The sequence below is a fragment of the Hylobates moloch genome, unplaced genomic scaffold (assembly GCF_009828535.3).
Source record: "Hylobates moloch isolate HMO894 unplaced genomic scaffold, HMol_V3 SCAFFOLD_14, whole genome shotgun sequence".
Taxonomy (NCBI): Eukaryota; Metazoa; Chordata; class Mammalia; order Primates; family Hylobatidae; genus Hylobates; species Hylobates moloch.
Genome location: NW_026652289.1, coordinates 59,397,134 through 59,413,298, shown reverse-complemented (window position 1 = coordinate 59,413,298; position 16,165 = coordinate 59,397,134). Strand labels below are relative to the sequence as shown.

Here is a 16,165-nt window from a genome sequence, read left to right as displayed (position 1 = left end):
CTTTGCACTGTTTTGCCAGCTGTTTTCCAGAAAGGTGGAACTTGCTCATGCTTCCAGCAGCAGAGTATGAGGGTGCCGTTGTCACCCAACTCTTGTCATCATGGAACGTTGTTTTTTTGTCTGTTGGTTACAGAGGGATATTATAATTTTCTCTCTTTAACAGCTAGTGAGATCGGGTATCTTTTTCTTATGCTTTTTGCAGTATTTTCATTTTCTTTACCCCTTTTTCGAATGTGATAAGTGGAGTTTTTTAAAAATGTATTTGTGTGAACTTACGTAGTAAGGGTAGCAGTACTCATATTTGTTAAAGATATTTCTTCATTTTGGTTGTCTTTTCATTTTACATATGATTTGTTGGTTGTAGAAGTTTTTAGTTCCATTTATTAAACTTAGGACAGGGTTTTTTGGATCTTTGTACCTCTTCTTTTTATGCCTAGAAAGGCACTTGCCACACCACATTATGATCAGCTTTTCACTTTTAGTTTCTCTGATAGTTTTATGGTTTCATTTTTTTACATTTAACTTTTTTAGTTCTGCTAAATTGATTTATATTTTGGCAAATGGTACAAGGTCACAGCCTAATTTTAAATGTTTTTTCCCAATATGTATTGAATCATCTCTTTTCCCACTGAGTTTGGTGGAATATTCGTCATTACACTAAATTCTTAGGAGTACTAGAATGTGTTTCTGGACTGCTACTTGGTTTCATTGATCAGTCTCAGTTCTTACACCAGTTGCACATTATTGTAGTCACCACTCATGTTTAATGAGGTTGTATAAACCACCTTTTATTAATTGATGATAATTCTATTTGAATTACAGAGGGGATACCCCTTTTGGAGGAAAGGTACAAATGTTAAAAAGCTTATCTGTAGCCTACCTAATTCCTTAAACATTGTTTTGAATCTACAACAAAACAAATAAAATTTTGTAGATTCCCAGTCTCTGCTGTGCTCATCAGATTCTTATTAATTTTAGAACTACAGATAGTAGTTTGTCTCTCAATACATACATGATTCAGCAATACAACATTATGTAAATGTAGGATTTGTAGCTCCTAAGTAGTAAATTACTAAGATAAACACTAATACCAAACATTTAAAAGTTGTACTTAGAACTTTACAAAAGGTAATCCATTAGTGAATTATTTCAAGAATCTGTGGTAAAATATACAAACTAAATTCATGTTTTAAAAAACAGTTCTTATTCTTAAGAATTACATTTTAACAGGAAAGATATGAAAAAGAATTTCAAGCTGTGTTTATATTTTAAATTGCCAAGTCACAACTGGCTTTTTTATTGTTGTTGTTGAGTCAGAGTCTTGCTCCATCATCCAGGCTGGAGGGCAGTGGCGCCATCTCGGCTCACTGCAACCCCCACCTCCTGGGTTCAAGCGATTCTCCTGTCTCAGCCTCCCAAATAGCTGGGATTACAGGCACCTGCCAGCACCCCCAGCTAACTTTTTGTATGTTAGTAGAGACAGGGTTTCACCGTGTTGCCCAGGTTGGTCTCAAACTCCTGAGCTCAGGCAATCCACCGACCTCGGCCTCCCAAAGTGCTAGGATTACAGGCATGAGCCACCGTGCCTGGCCACAACTGGCTTTTTAAGCAAATACATTAACCATCAGATGACATACCTAATTAGTAGACCACACTTTGACATTGGAGGGAAAGATGAGTATGTAGTAACTTGATTGTTAAGTATAAATGTTTAAGAAAATTTCAGGATTAATATAGAAAATAGAACTGTGGTGACATTAACTATATGCATCTAAATTGTGCAGAATTTGAATGTATGAAACAGGATTATGAAACATGACATCTGTAGCCATGAGCAAAAATAACACACATAAAAAGCCAGTCCTTAAAAGGTAATTTATAGTGTTGTACTATTTGTTAACAAATAATGAGAGTGAAAGAATACTTAATTTTTGTTTTTCACATCTGGTTAATTTGGTGTACTAGATCTGGTCATTATGAGAGCAGTATTATAAGGAAGCCGACAACTTCCTGATAACCCTGTAAGATTCCCCAGCAGTAAATCAGTGAGGAATGGTATTAGGAGTAGGCTTGTAAATGTCTGGATATGATTAGTCATTTTGTTTCTCTATTTTATAGGTGTGCCATTATCTACACAATGGGGACCTCAAGGCTATTTCTATCCAATCCAGATTGCACAGTATGGGTTAAGTCATTACAGCAAGAATCTAACTGAGAAACCTCCTCACGTAGAGGTATATGAAACAGCAGAAGACAGAGACAAAAACAACAAGCCTAATGACTGGACTGTGCCAAAGGGCTGCTTTATGGCTAATGTGGCTGATAAGTCTAGATTCACCAATGTCAAACAGTTTATTGCACCAGGTAAGTTATATATTATATGTGCCTGCTAATTTTATGTTGATTTATGGGACCCTGATATTCCCTTAAAATTTTAATATGGTTTAAAAAAACACATAAGCAGACCCTTTATATTAGATATATAAAGTAACAAATGGTGTCACCCCAATGAAATCTCTAAAAAAGATACAGCTAAAAAGTCAAGGTTATAAAAAGGAATATTTACTATGTAAAGAGCCAAGCCATAGATTGAATGGTAAGGTCCAGATTACTGCATAATGTGTACCTGCCTCCAGGGGTCTATATCCGATAGGAATGAAGTTCCTCCATTTAATATTTCAGTACAGTATAGTTTAATTTTTAAACTTTTGCAGTAAATAGAATGGTTTAAGGAGACAGCCATCCTTTCCTTTGCCTATTTGTTGCCAATAGCTTTTAATTTTTTCAGGATAATGTAGCATTACCAAAGAGGCCTGTTTCCCATATTGGATTTTGTTAATGTAGTAGATTATCTCAAACTTCATGTAAAGTCATTTTCATTAATAAAATAATTTACAAAATCAAATTAACTTTATGCAACATTTCCCCTTTTACTAAGACAGTCTCATTAATTAGAATGTAATGCATTTTCCTGCACTAATCAATATCAATGAGAATTAATGAGTCCATTACTTAAGAAGACAATGAAATAATTTTAGTTAGCACCTCAGGTTTAATTCTCTATGGGGGAATGTAGTCAAGTACAGAACTTGTTCCACCCTCCCACCAATCTTGCAGTTGGTAAATAAAAAGAGAGCAAGGGTTATAAGACCTCTTCTGTATTCTCTCCTTGTTCTTCATTGATGATGGTGTGATTTACAGACCCTGAAAGCCACAATACAAACCTACTCATTCTAGATAGCCTTAAGTAATGAATTTATGAGTACTGAATGCAGTGCAAATAAGAGATGACCTTTAATTTTTATTCTGTCACTAGAACTCCTTTTCTCCCATGGCATTCTGTGATATTCTGGTACACAGAGCATCTTTGCTTATTGTAAACAACAAGTTTGGCTGAGTGAGAAAGTACAACTAAATGTTTAAGAATATTTAGCTTGTGATACCTAAGAGGTTATTGCAACAGGAAATGATTAGACTATGCAAAAGAACTTTTGGGTGCACTCAAGAAACTTATTTTTGCACTAGTTAATAATGGTTGTCTGGATTAGGGTGGAATCAGCAGCCCTCACCTTGATCTCCTTGAGTGTTTGGAAGGTTTTCTAGGACAGTCTTTTGAACTCTTTCCTATTTAGAGCAACAGATTTCATTGTGTACTTTTGAGTGCTCTGAGTAATACAAAAGATAGGTCCCCACATCTTAAGTGAGGGATCCTCACCTTAGCCCCTCATTCTGTAGCCAGTAGCTGGAGATAAAACTACTTCCTAAGATGGTTTTAAGCATATAGAGGAAAGAACTCTGTGTCTTAACAGCCACTCTGAGAGTGGGACACAGCTGTTCCAAGTTGGAACTCCCTGTTGGTGGAAGCGTGCTAGCTGGGAATGGAATTCTCTGTGTGCATGTACAGGTTGAGTATCCCTTATCTGAAATGCTTGGGACTAGAAATGTTTCACATTTTGGAATATTTACATATACATAAATATCTTGCAGATGGGACTCAAGTCTAAACACAAAATTCTTTTATATTTCATATGCTATACACATAGCCCGAGGGTAACTTCTTATAATATTTTTAATAATATATGTGACCCATTATGAGGGAAGATGTGGAATTTTCCACTTGTGGCATCATGTTAGCACTCAGAAAGTTTTGGATTTGGGAGCATTTCAGATTTCGGATTTTTGAACTAAGGTTGCTGCATCTCCAGTTGCACTCCAGCCTGGGCGACAGAGCGAGACTCTGTCTCCAAAAAAAAAAAAAAAAAAGAGTATGAGAGAAGGTGAGTTGGAGTTACATGGGAGTTATTGCTCAGAACAGAGCAGAAGGGAATCAAAGAGGTGAGACTGTTTTATTGAAGCATAGGTATGAGAAATGAGGCTTTTTAGAGGATATAGACCTCATGGGAGATAAATTCAGAGAATCACCATTAAGAGGAAATTGGAACTTGTACATAAAAGCATAGGCCCAAGTGAGGTGGGACCCTGGAGGACCACAAACTGAATGCTGTTGGCCTTTTTTTTTTTTTTTTTTTTTAATTTCTTGGCCTTGAATTTTTTTTCTGAAAGGGGATAAAATCAAATATGAGTAAAGAGTCATATAATACGGTTCTGCAGCATATTTTTGTTGTTTTATTTGTTGGATAGTGTTTTATTCCTTTTTCTAATTTTAAAATTGAATGAATCGAAACTTTAGGCCTGTCCTACTCTGTTAAATTAAATTAGCTTTCCCTTTCCCCAAGCACTCTTTTCATTTGATTTCCACGACCTCACTTTCTCCTATTTCTGTAGCCATTCTTGCTCATACTTCTTGGGAGCTTCTCTTCTTCTGCCTGATTCTTCTTTCTCTTGGTGTTTCTCAAGATTTTGAGTAGGGCCTCTTCTCATGCTACACAGTAAATCTGTTGATTGAATGAATGGATTGATAACAGTTTTTGTTGGATGTGAAGCATTGATTTAAAGGCTCTTCTTTTTTTCCCAGCTTTATTGAGGTATAACTGGCAAACGTATACAATGTGATGCTTTGATATACATATATGTTGTGAAATGATTGCCATAATTAAATTGGTTAACACATCCATCACCTCATAGTTTCCTTTCGTAGTATGGTGGTGGTGGTGGTGAGAACATTTAAGAGATATTTTAGCACATTTCAGGCATACAATACAGTATTATAAGCTGTAGTCACCGTGCTGTACATCAGACCCCTAGAACTTATTCATCTTATATCTGAAGTTTGTACCCTTTGATCAGTATCTCCCCATTTTTCCCACCCCCCAGCCTGACAACCACCATTCTGTTTCTGTGAGTTCAGTTGTTTGGGGGTCTACATATAAGTGAGATCATACAGTATCTTTCTCTGACTTGTCACACGTAGCGTAATGCCTTCAAGGTTAGTCTATGTTGTCACAAATGGCAACATAGTCTTTGTTATGGCTAATATTCTATTCTATATGTATGTGTGTATGTATACACACGCGCACACACACACACACACACACACACACACATATATATACACCATATTTTCTTTATCTATACTAGACACTTAGGTTGTTCCCGTGCCTTGGCTATTGTGAATAGCGCTGCAAAGAACATGGGAGTGCAGGTATCTTTTTGAGATCATTGATTTCATTTCCTTGGGTTGTATACCAGGAAGTAGGATTGCTGGATCATATGGTAGTTCTATTTTTAATTTTTTGAGGAACCTCCATGCTGTTTCCTAATGACTGTGCCAATTTACATTCCCAGCCAAAGTGCACAAGGGTTCCCCTTTCTCCATATCCTCACCAGTACTTCTTATCTCTTCCCTTTTTTATGATAGTCATCCCAACAGGTGTAAGGTAATGATACATCATTGTGGTTTTGCTTTGCATTTATTTCCCTAGTGATTAATGATGTTGAGCACCTTTTTATATACCTTTTGGCCACTCATATATCTTCTTTGAAAAAGTGTCTATTCAGATCATTTGCTTATTTTTTAATCAGATTATTTTTTTGCTATTTGTGTAAGTTCCTGATGGATTTTGGATGTTAAGTGTCTATTCAGATCATTTGCTTATTTTTTAATCAGATTTTTTTTTGCTATTTGTATAAGTTCCTGGTAGATTTTGGATATTAACCTCTTATCAGATATGTTTGTACATATTCTCTCCTATTCTATAGGTTGCTTTTCATTTTGTTGATTGTTTCCCTTGCTGTACAAAAGCTTTTTAGTTTGATGTAGTCCCACTTGTTTGTCTCTGCCCCTTTTGCTTGTACATTTGATGTCAAATCTAAACAATCATTGATTGCTAAGACCAATGTCAAAAGTATTCTTAAATGTTGATCATCCTTTATTGCCTAAAGTGCATATATATGTGTCACATATGCCAAAAATAAACAGTTATAATAACTCCTGGGAATAACTGGTCAGGAGAGGATGGGTCATGGGTTTCAAACAATAAAAAAAACAAAACTTTCTATTAGATTTGAAGGAGGAATCTTCAGATAGTCTAGTACTTCCAGTAGAGCTCAGAACCTTACCTGGCACATGGCCAAACTGGTTGCCACCATCCCATTTGCTCCCATTCAGATCCTCCTGAATGATGCCGGGAGGTTATTTAACCTCCTCTGTATGTCTATAAAATGAGAATTAAAAGATTTGTAAGATTTTGGTTAATTTAAATTGAGGATTGTGACTTCTGTCACTTCTCCTAGATGACTCAGTAACCCCCTCTGCTGGTGTTAAGGTCGTAGGGAAATTAATACATTGGCTTTTTAAAAGGTTACATCCCTTGACATCGTTCATTACTGAGTTCTTTGGACTGGTTTGTCATATGAAGACATAAGGAGACTGATTAAACCATGTCATTTCATTAAATTTGTGTAAATAAAATTGAAATTCTGGGAGGAAATGGGTACTCTTCCAGCTTCCGAAATTCTGGGAGGAAATAGGTACTTTTCCAGCTTCCTCACACTTGGACTTCTAAAGATGGGTCATTGTTATCCAGTTTGGCCAGAATAGATGTCATAGTTAATAATCCCGTCTGATGAGAATGAAAAAATAAGTAGCACTCAAGACAGTCTGCTCCACTGAGTATAATTTAATCTTGAGTGGTTCATAAGTCAATTCAGAATCCTGCAATGTTTCAGGGATGTTGTCCTGAACTTCAGATCCCATTTTACTATAGATGCAGAAAAATACTAGTTAAGAGAGAGAGTACATGTTGACATTTTGCCAGATAAAATGGATTTTTTACTGTATTAGAAGTTTACTTCTGAAATCAGTTTTTCTATTAAGTTACTCAGAGCATTGTTTGATGCATAAGTCTATGAGGATGTTCTCATTCTTGATACAACTTTCAGAATTGTCTGTTCCATCCAATGAAGTAATTAAGAGCCTTGGACAAATATAACCAGACTGCTAGAGTCCAGTGTTGCAAGAGTTAAATGATAACATAGTGACACCCTCCAAGTATACACTATCATCAGTTTCACATTTCTTTTTCCCTTTTTTTTTTTAAGAGACAGAGTCTCATTCTGTCACCCAGAACAAGAGTGGTGTGATCATAGCTCACTTCAGCCTCAAACTCCTGGGCTCAAGCAATCCTCCCACCTTAGCCTCCCAAGTACCTAGGACAACACATGCCACTGCACTTGGCTATTGTATTGTATTTTTTGTAGAGTTAGGGTCTCGCTTTCTTGCCCAGACTGGTCTCCAGCTCCTCGCTTCAAGCAGTCCTCCTGCCTTGGCCTCCCAAACTGCTGAGTGTGACCAGTTGTGCCCGGCCCAGTTCACATTTCTGATCTTTGCTCCTGGTGACACACTAAAGATTTTTTCAAGGATTCTGCAAAGCAGAGATCTGCTTCTATGGCTGTGTCTAAGAGAACCTTTCTATTGAATATTCTCATAAGAATACCATTTCCAATATCATTTGTCTTTTTCACAGTCTGAACCTGAGTCCGGGAAATGTGGATTCTGGTCCCTGCTCTACCACTAATTAGCTTTTGGCATTGGGCAAACCATTTAACCTTGCAAAGCCTACATATCTTCACCTCTAAAATGGAGATGTAATATAATAATTCCTGCCCTACCAGCTTCAGAAGATTAAGTATCACATGAGATAATACATGTGAATGCGTTTTGGACATTTAAGCTGTGAAAAAATCAAGATATTAAGATTTCCCTTTAATATTTTTAAATTTGTACTACGTATATTTTTGTTGTTCTTATTCTTGCTGCTGCTATTTTAATATGCTCAGTTTCTTGGTAGATCTAGATGAGCAGTATTCAAAAAGTCATCTTTCTGGGAATTAGCCATCATTAATACTATAAATATTCAAGAGAAATTTCCTCTTTAATAATTTGTCAGATAAAACAGCTTTAACTGCTTTTTTAGCCTCTGAAGCCAGTGGCTTCGGAATAATAACCATCATTTATTACTATATTCCACTCCACTGTCTTTTTTAAAATCCTCACAATTACCCTGCAAAGTAATATTATCTCTATTTAACATGTGAAGAAACTGAGGCTCAAAGAGGTGCATCTTGCCAGACTTCTCAAAGCTAGTGGTTGAACAAAAATTCAAATCTGAGGTTTTTAAACTCCAAAGCCTGCCCACTCCACCATTCTCTCACTTTTTGTTGTATACATGAGCCCATTGCCTAATTTCCAGAAATTTTATTAGCACTTCTAGCAAGTATGTGAAAGCAAATCTATCATTTTCAAAATCAAATTAATAATGTGTTGTGAAGCGAGACCAGGCAACCTGGGTTCAAGTCTTGTACCTTGGGCAAGTTACTTCCTTGGGTCTCAGTTCCTCATCCATAAAGTAGGAATCGTAATAGCACCTACCCTTGTAATTGTTCAGGGGATTAAATGGGTAAGTAGGCGTAAAGCCCTTAGAACATAGTAAGTACATATTAAATGTTAAATAATTTAAAATTCATGTAAAACCATTTTTTTCTAGCCTCTTTCTTGCAATATTATGTGCTGAGCCAGCTTTTGGCTTTTTTTTTTTTTTTTCTGTTTGCAGAATGGATATACTAGGATAGTATACCCTGATTACTGATCAGCTAGTACTAGATTTAGGAAAGGCAGTTTTGATCAATGATACCTTAGCCATTTGCTCTCAATCAAATCTAGTTTCTACTAGAAACTAGACAGGGCAAAAGGGAAGAGCTTTGTCCTGATGCTCACAAGCCATCATGAACTCACCAATTCTGTCATTTGTTTTTGGTTAATTTAGTAAAAAATACAATTACAAATGATCTGATACTAAAAATATTTAAGTGTTAATTTTGTGTGGTCAGGGTTTTCAAGGATGAATTGCAATTCAATTTCAAATACAAAAGTGCTTTTATTCTAACCAGTCTGTTGGTATATTCTCCCCTGCAGAAACCAGTGAAGGTGTATCCTTGCAACTGGGAAACACAAAAGATTTTATTATTTCATTCGACCTCAAGTTCTTGACAAATGGAAGTGTGTCCGTGGTCCTAGAGACCACAGAAAAGAATCAGCTCTTCACTATACATTATGTCTCAAATGCTCAGCTAATTGCTTTTAAAGAAAGAGATATATACTATGGCATTGGGCCCAGAACTTCATGGAGCACAGTTACCAGGGACCTGGTCACTGACCTCAGGAAAGGAGTGGGTCTTTCAAACACAAAAGCTGTCAAGCCAACCAAAATAATGCCCAAGAAGGTGGTTAGGTTAATTGCAAAAGGTAAGGGATTCCTCGACAACATTACCATCTCTACCACAGCCCACATGGCTGCATTTTTTGCTGCTAGTGATTGGCTAGTAAGGAATCAGGATGAGAAAGGTGGCTGGCCAATTATGGTGACCCGTAAGTTAGGGGAAGGGTTCAAGTCTTTAGAGCCAGGTTGGTATTCTGCCATGGCCCAAGGGCAAGCCATTTCTACATTAGTCAGGGCCTATCTGTTAACAAAAGACCATATATTCCTCAATTCAGCTTTAAGGGCAACAGCCCCTTATAAGTTTCTATCTGAGCAGCATGGAGTTAAAGCTGTGTTTATGAATAAACATGACTGGTATGAAGAATATCCAACCACACCTAGCTCTTTTGTTTTAAATGGCTTTATGTATTCTTTAATTGGGCTGTATGACTTAAAAGAAACTGCAGGGGAAAAACTCGGAAAAGAAGCAAGGTCCTTGTATGAGCATGGCATGGAATCTCTTAAAGCCATGCTGCCCTTGTATGACACTGGCTCAGGAACCATCTATGACCTCCGTCACTTCATGCTTGGCATTGCTCCTAACCTGGCTCGCTGGGACTATCATACCACCCACATCAATCAGTTGCAGCTACTCAGTACCATTGATGAGTCCCCAATCTTCAAAGAATTTGTCAAGAGGTGGAAAAGCTACCTTAAAGGCAGCAGGGCAAAGCACAACTAGAGCTCACAACCAAAATTATACTTCAGCCTCTGCTGTACACAGAAACTACAAGCTCTGTCTCAGGAGAGCATAGGCACATTTTAAAAGGTTATGTACTAGGTTTTTGTGGATTCTATCAAAGTGATAAGTGATCCTTAAAACCAGCCTTCTAAAATAATTGCATTCCATGGGTTGTGTATTTAGAAATGTAGGTGGCATTTAGAACACAATGTTTAATCAATGGGCTGAACAAAGATGCTTCACTTTGCCTTGCCCATCACCCTATACAGTTTTGCAGATAGTCTAGTCACTCTATGTGAGAAAGATAATGGTAAGTAGATGCTACTGGCCAACTGTCTAGCACTTACCTGAGAACTTAGTATGGAGCTCTTTTAAAATGTGATTATTTATATTTATGTTGAAAGCAGACTTTAAAAAAAAATAATGTGCTGTAATACAGTAAATATGTACTTGTAGCCTGGATAGCAGACTGTGTTCAACTTTTTAAAAAGATGTTTCCTTTCTATAGATTAATTTCTTGGGAGCAAATGAGTATTTGTTGCATTTGTTCAATTTGTTGTATATGGTGAATATTTAATTATGGTTTTCTTGAAATGTGTAAATTAAAAACACAATCAGTGTTCAGGCTTCACAGTTATATAATGTAAGCACAACTGAAATGAAACTTGACTGCACAAGAAATTACAAAAATGTTTCTGTTTTGAAACTTTATCTACAATCAGTAAAAGTTTGATAATCAGTATATCCCTCCCCAACCCCCATTGTGACAGTTTCTTTTTGTCACTATCTAGAATTTTGTATTTTATTTCAGACTATACCTTGGAGTTTTGTATATTTTGAGAGAGATATTTTTGGGACATTATTTTGGAAACTTATTACAAATCTAAATTTGGAAAGGAGCTAGTAGCTTTAAGGCCACCACCATGTTTTACTTTTTTAGGACTTTTCCCCCTTTAAATAAAAATATTAGATCAAATACTATATACAAGAATCATAGCAAAGTTTTTTTTTTCCTACCAAGATCATTCTTGATCATCAGCTTCCCAAACTAGTGACTCTGTGCATCATTGGGTTTTTTTTTTAAATTTAATTTTAAATTATTCCAGCTATTAGATAGAAGGGATGTTACTGCATTTATATGTAATCAGATCTTTATTTAGGTACACATATCCCCCTATACCACACATAAATAGATTTCAGAGCCCCCATACAATGGGCAGTGTCTGCTATAGGGCTTCAGGCATTAAATAAAACCGAGGGTTGTTGATTTTGCTGTGACAGTACACTAAATCAATACTATATCTTATACAGTTTGAAAATATGATACCCTACACTTTCAGGGGACCGAGTCTGACAAACACAATGCATTTATCTGTGACCTATATCAAGTACACATTTAGGAGCCAGGTAGTTACCTGCTTACACACTGTATTTTAATTGAATTCAAACTACCAAGCACTACTTAGAAACTGGAAAACATATATATGTTAGCATCAAAGGGGGCAGAAGCAAAGAAGATACAGATCTGCACTGAAGACATTAAACTGGCCATAGAAAAGTAAGCTTGAACTCCCAATTGATGTGATCACACTCTTCTTAATTTTGCTCACAATAAAAACACTTTTGAGTTATTAGGCTTACCCCTAGCTTTTGACCTTTGCATTTCACATATGTTAGATGTCTCAGCAAGAATATCTGGTCTCCCCTAATTTTTATTCCCAGTGCCGATGTTCAAAATAAACTTTCTCCAATCTGGGAACCTTTTTTACTTTCCCATGTTTGTTATTTAGAATGGTTCATAACGTCTGCTTTGTTTGCATACTGGTCTTCAGATTATGAGACTCGATGATAACAGTATGGTACTGCTTCTGTGACAAATATCGTGCCTTAACAATGTGGCTGTCCTTTTCCACTAATGAAGGAAAGACTTTTTGATCTAGAAATAGCGTTGTGATTTCTTTGCTGTTGGTTTTACACTGCCTTCACATTGCAACAGCAACTCAATTTGTCTTGTGATCCCAGAATTTCTAAGAGGATGAGTTGAACCTATAGCAGCATTGTCAGTACAGACCAGGGGTTCTCAAACTTTAAAATGCCTCAGCATCACTTGGGAGCTTATTGAAATGCAGATCCCAGAGTAAGTAAATCTGCCTGTGAAGTATGATAGTCTGCATTTGTAATGAGCATTCAAGTGATTCTGATGCAGGTGAGCTGGGAGCATACAGGGAGGAACACTGCCCTAGACTATCCATTGCATTTTTGCCTCTAAACAACTACAGAATTTTCTAGGGTTTTAAATTATGTAAAATGTTTACTTATTCTGAGCTTAGAGAGAATGGGGAGGGTATTTTTAAATTTTATTGTTTTGTTTCTTTAAATTTTTCTTTGCTTTAAGATTATAGGTGTTAGGTTTGTTTTTGTTTTTCCACTTATCTTGAGTTCACTTTGATGTTAAATCTATTGCTACTTCAGTTGTAAAACCAGCCAAAAGTTTCTGGATGAAGGTCAAGTTTGACCTTTTAGGAGTTATTGTACATAAAGGCTTCATCCAAGAACCATCCGGCGCACAGAAGCAAATGCAAAAATGACACAAGCACAACTCTCCAGACGTGGCTCCTTCTCCTTTCTCAGTGCAGACTCTCACTGAAAGCTGCTATTTTCATCCTCCTTGTGGTTGCTTTTCTTGTTTCTCTTCCATTGTACATGTGGGTTATATACCATATGTTAAATATGCAATAAAGTGTTTACAGGATGCCTTTCTGAAGGGTAGTCCTTTGTAAAGCTGTACAGACTTTGCAGTTTAAGCACAATGTGCACATGTTAGTTTTATATACAGCAAAACTTGATTTTTTGCAGATGGAAAGGTATTTTGTTTCTATACAAAGTAAATGGATTGTTTGTGCTTAATGTAAAGCTGCTTTATAAAACTGTAAAATAAAGTTTTTTTCTTAAAAAGAATATACCTGGATATTTCTCTTTCTTCTCAAATTATTCTAAGGTTATTTGAACCCAGCAAGCAGATTTCTGACCATTTCCTGTTCAACCCGTGACCAGAAGTCAGGCAACAAATGTTGTTCATCAAAGTCATCAAAGGCATACCAAGCCCTGTCAGACAATGTGTGGGAACAAAGAGTATGCATGGGCTTTAATCCTAAGGCGCCTTAGTCTACAAGGGGGAGCACAATGTGTACTAAACACTTGAAGAAAAATAAAATGCTAAATTTTGTACTCAGGGAAGATGTTAGGGAAGAGACAGAGCCTAAGCTGGTGTTCCAGGGGTGGAGTCCAGGTGGAAGAAGTGGAGGGAGTAACCTGAGCAAAAACAGGTGTCCATGCCAGGTGAGAGGATGGCCTTTCTCATGCTCATTCAGACTGGGTAACCATTTTTTATTTAGATTTATTTGAGAGTTTGTCCCTCATATATTTTCTCTACTTGCCTCTTCAGAACAATCAGCATTATTTAATGTTTACCCCCTTCTCAAAGAATAATGATTTAACCTCCCAAACAGATAAAACCAGAGACCAGAGTCTGGCTTCATGTTATGTTTCATTGCACAGTATTTTTTGGATTATAAACATTCTGCACCATTTGTATAATGCAATTACAGTTGATCACCAGTCAACTTTTTCCAGCTGATGGGTGCACAGATTTTGACAGGCTACTAATCAACATTCTTGGCAGCTTTTCCTTCCCCACTGTCTTCAGTTGGGAAATGGCCATAAGGTTGCAAGAAGTCTTGGGCTGAACGAGCTCTCCAGCTGCTCTTGCTTTGATTTTGCTGCTTGTAGCCAAACTGTTAATACGTTGGCTGTTCTGCCTTAGCGCACTGAGCATCTCTTATTCATCTCCCCATTGCCCTTGAGAGGGGGTGGGCCCTCCATACTCCCGAGAACTTACTTGGTAGTCTGATGAGTGCTCCTTCCCTTCATAGCCACAGGCTCTGGCGGCCACTGTGTGCCTTGTGACCCTGCCTCCTCTGGCCGTGACTTAGACGAGGAGTGAGTCCCCTTCACTCAAGCTGGCCGGCCAATCAGTCTTTTCCCCAGGAATTCAAAATGGGATGGATTAAAAAACTAAAGCAGAAACACAGTGAAAAGCAGAGATGAAAAAACAAGAGTCTTGACAATGCTCCAGGCCCTGGATCCAATGCCCTTGTGAGGCCAGCTGTATTCCTCTCAAGTTCCGTGAGATACCACTGTATCCTTAGGATAAATTCTTATGTTTGCTGAAGTTGGCTGGATTTAGTTGCTGTTACTTGCAACAGATGAGCCCTAATTAATAATGTATCTCCATTATAGAGGAAAATACAGTGTAAATTCTGCATTTTCCTCCAATCTGGACCCTGTTGTATTAGCTTGCTAGAGCTGCTCTAACGAATACCACAGACCGGGTGGCTTACACAAGAAATTTATTATTCTCACAATTCTGGAGGCTTGAAGTCCAAGATTAAGATGTTGGTAGGGTTGGTTTCTTCCAAGACCTCTCACCATGTCTTGCAGATGGTGCCTTCTTGCTGTATCCTCAAGGTTGTCTCTCCAACTGTGTTCTCTGTTTCTAGGGCCCACTCACGTGACCTCGTTTTACCATAATTAACCTCTTTAAAGGCCTGTCTCTAAATGCAGTCACATTCTGAGATGCTGGGGAGTTAGGACTTAACGTGTGAGTGGTGAGGGGGACACAATTCAGCCAGTAGCAACCACTCAAAGGGTTGCCATTTAATTCGATGATAATCATTGAAGGACAAAACTCAAATCTCTAGGGACCATTAGTTGGGCAGAAATCTAGACTTGGTACTCAGAATACAGGGCTCCCTGGCTCAGCCATCAGAGCATCAAGAATTTACTCAGGCCAGGTGTGGTGTCTCACACCTGTAATCCCAGCACTTTGGGAGGCCGAAGTGGGCAGATCACCTGAGGTCAGGAATTCAAGACCAGCCTGGGCAACAAGGTGAAACCCTGTCTCTACTAAAAATAGAAAACTTAGCCAGGCATGGTGGTGCGCGCCTATAATCCCAGCTAGTCAGGAGGGTGAGCCAGGAGAATCACTTGAACCCCACAGGGAGAGGTTGCAGTGAGCTGAGATCATGCCACTGCACTCCAGCCTGGGTGACAGAGTGAGACTCCGTCTCAATAAAAGAAGAATTTACTCTTTCACCCCATAGACTTCAGTTGCCTCATGGTACAATCCAATAAATAGAGAACTCTGCTCTCAAAGTTTGTAGTAAACTAACAAAAGGTAACCACTAAATTTAAGCAGTGGTAAAAACAACAACAACTTCTAGGTTTTTATTCTTCTTACCTGTATGCCTTTTTCATAAGCTCATTCGGAATGCAGAACTCTGGGGTACTGCGGGGGTGGTGGGGAAGTATAGATACAGAGTATATAAAAGTGCAAGTAGTGGTGAGATTTTGTTTAATGATTATTTTTTAATCCCAAGTCTGCATTATCGTAACTTACAAATAGTCAACAATATAGGGATAAAATATTGATTTTCATTATACCAGCTCATTAAGGATGTCAAACTGAAAATGGATGTGAATGTAAATGTTGTATTGGTGATGAATTTGAATGTTTGCTGCTCAATTTCTTGTGAAAAGAGATACATTTACCATCTGGTAAGAATGACTGATAAGTTGCATGCGTATGCTGCATTTCCTGAATGTTAAGTAGCAGCAACACTGTGTAATTTTGCTAATCCTTTTCTAGGAGGATTTCACAAAATGACAGGACTGCAAAGCAAGCCATCAAAGAGCAGTAGCAAAGAGA

The 16,165-nt window shown here is 37.6% G+C and overlaps 1 protein-coding gene across 6 annotated transcripts in view; it reads left to right on the top strand.

Annotated features, from left to right (window-relative positions):
• GLCE (glucuronic acid epimerase) overlaps window positions 1–13,360 on the top strand; it is a 76,636-nt gene extending 63,276 nt beyond the window's left edge. For all 6 annotated transcript variants that reach the window (XM_058428003.1, XM_058428002.1, XM_032176212.2 and 3 more), the window contains 2 exons: window positions 2,119–2,364; window positions 9,374–13,360. In XM_058428003.1, the coding sequence (XP_058283986.1) occupies window positions 2,119–2,364; window positions 9,374–10,398 (1,271 nt within the window). In that variant the 3' untranslated portion in view covers window positions 10,399–13,360. The remainder of the gene's footprint in view (window positions 1–2,118; window positions 2,365–9,373) is intronic.
• Window positions 13,361–16,165: the final 2,805 nt, after the last annotated feature.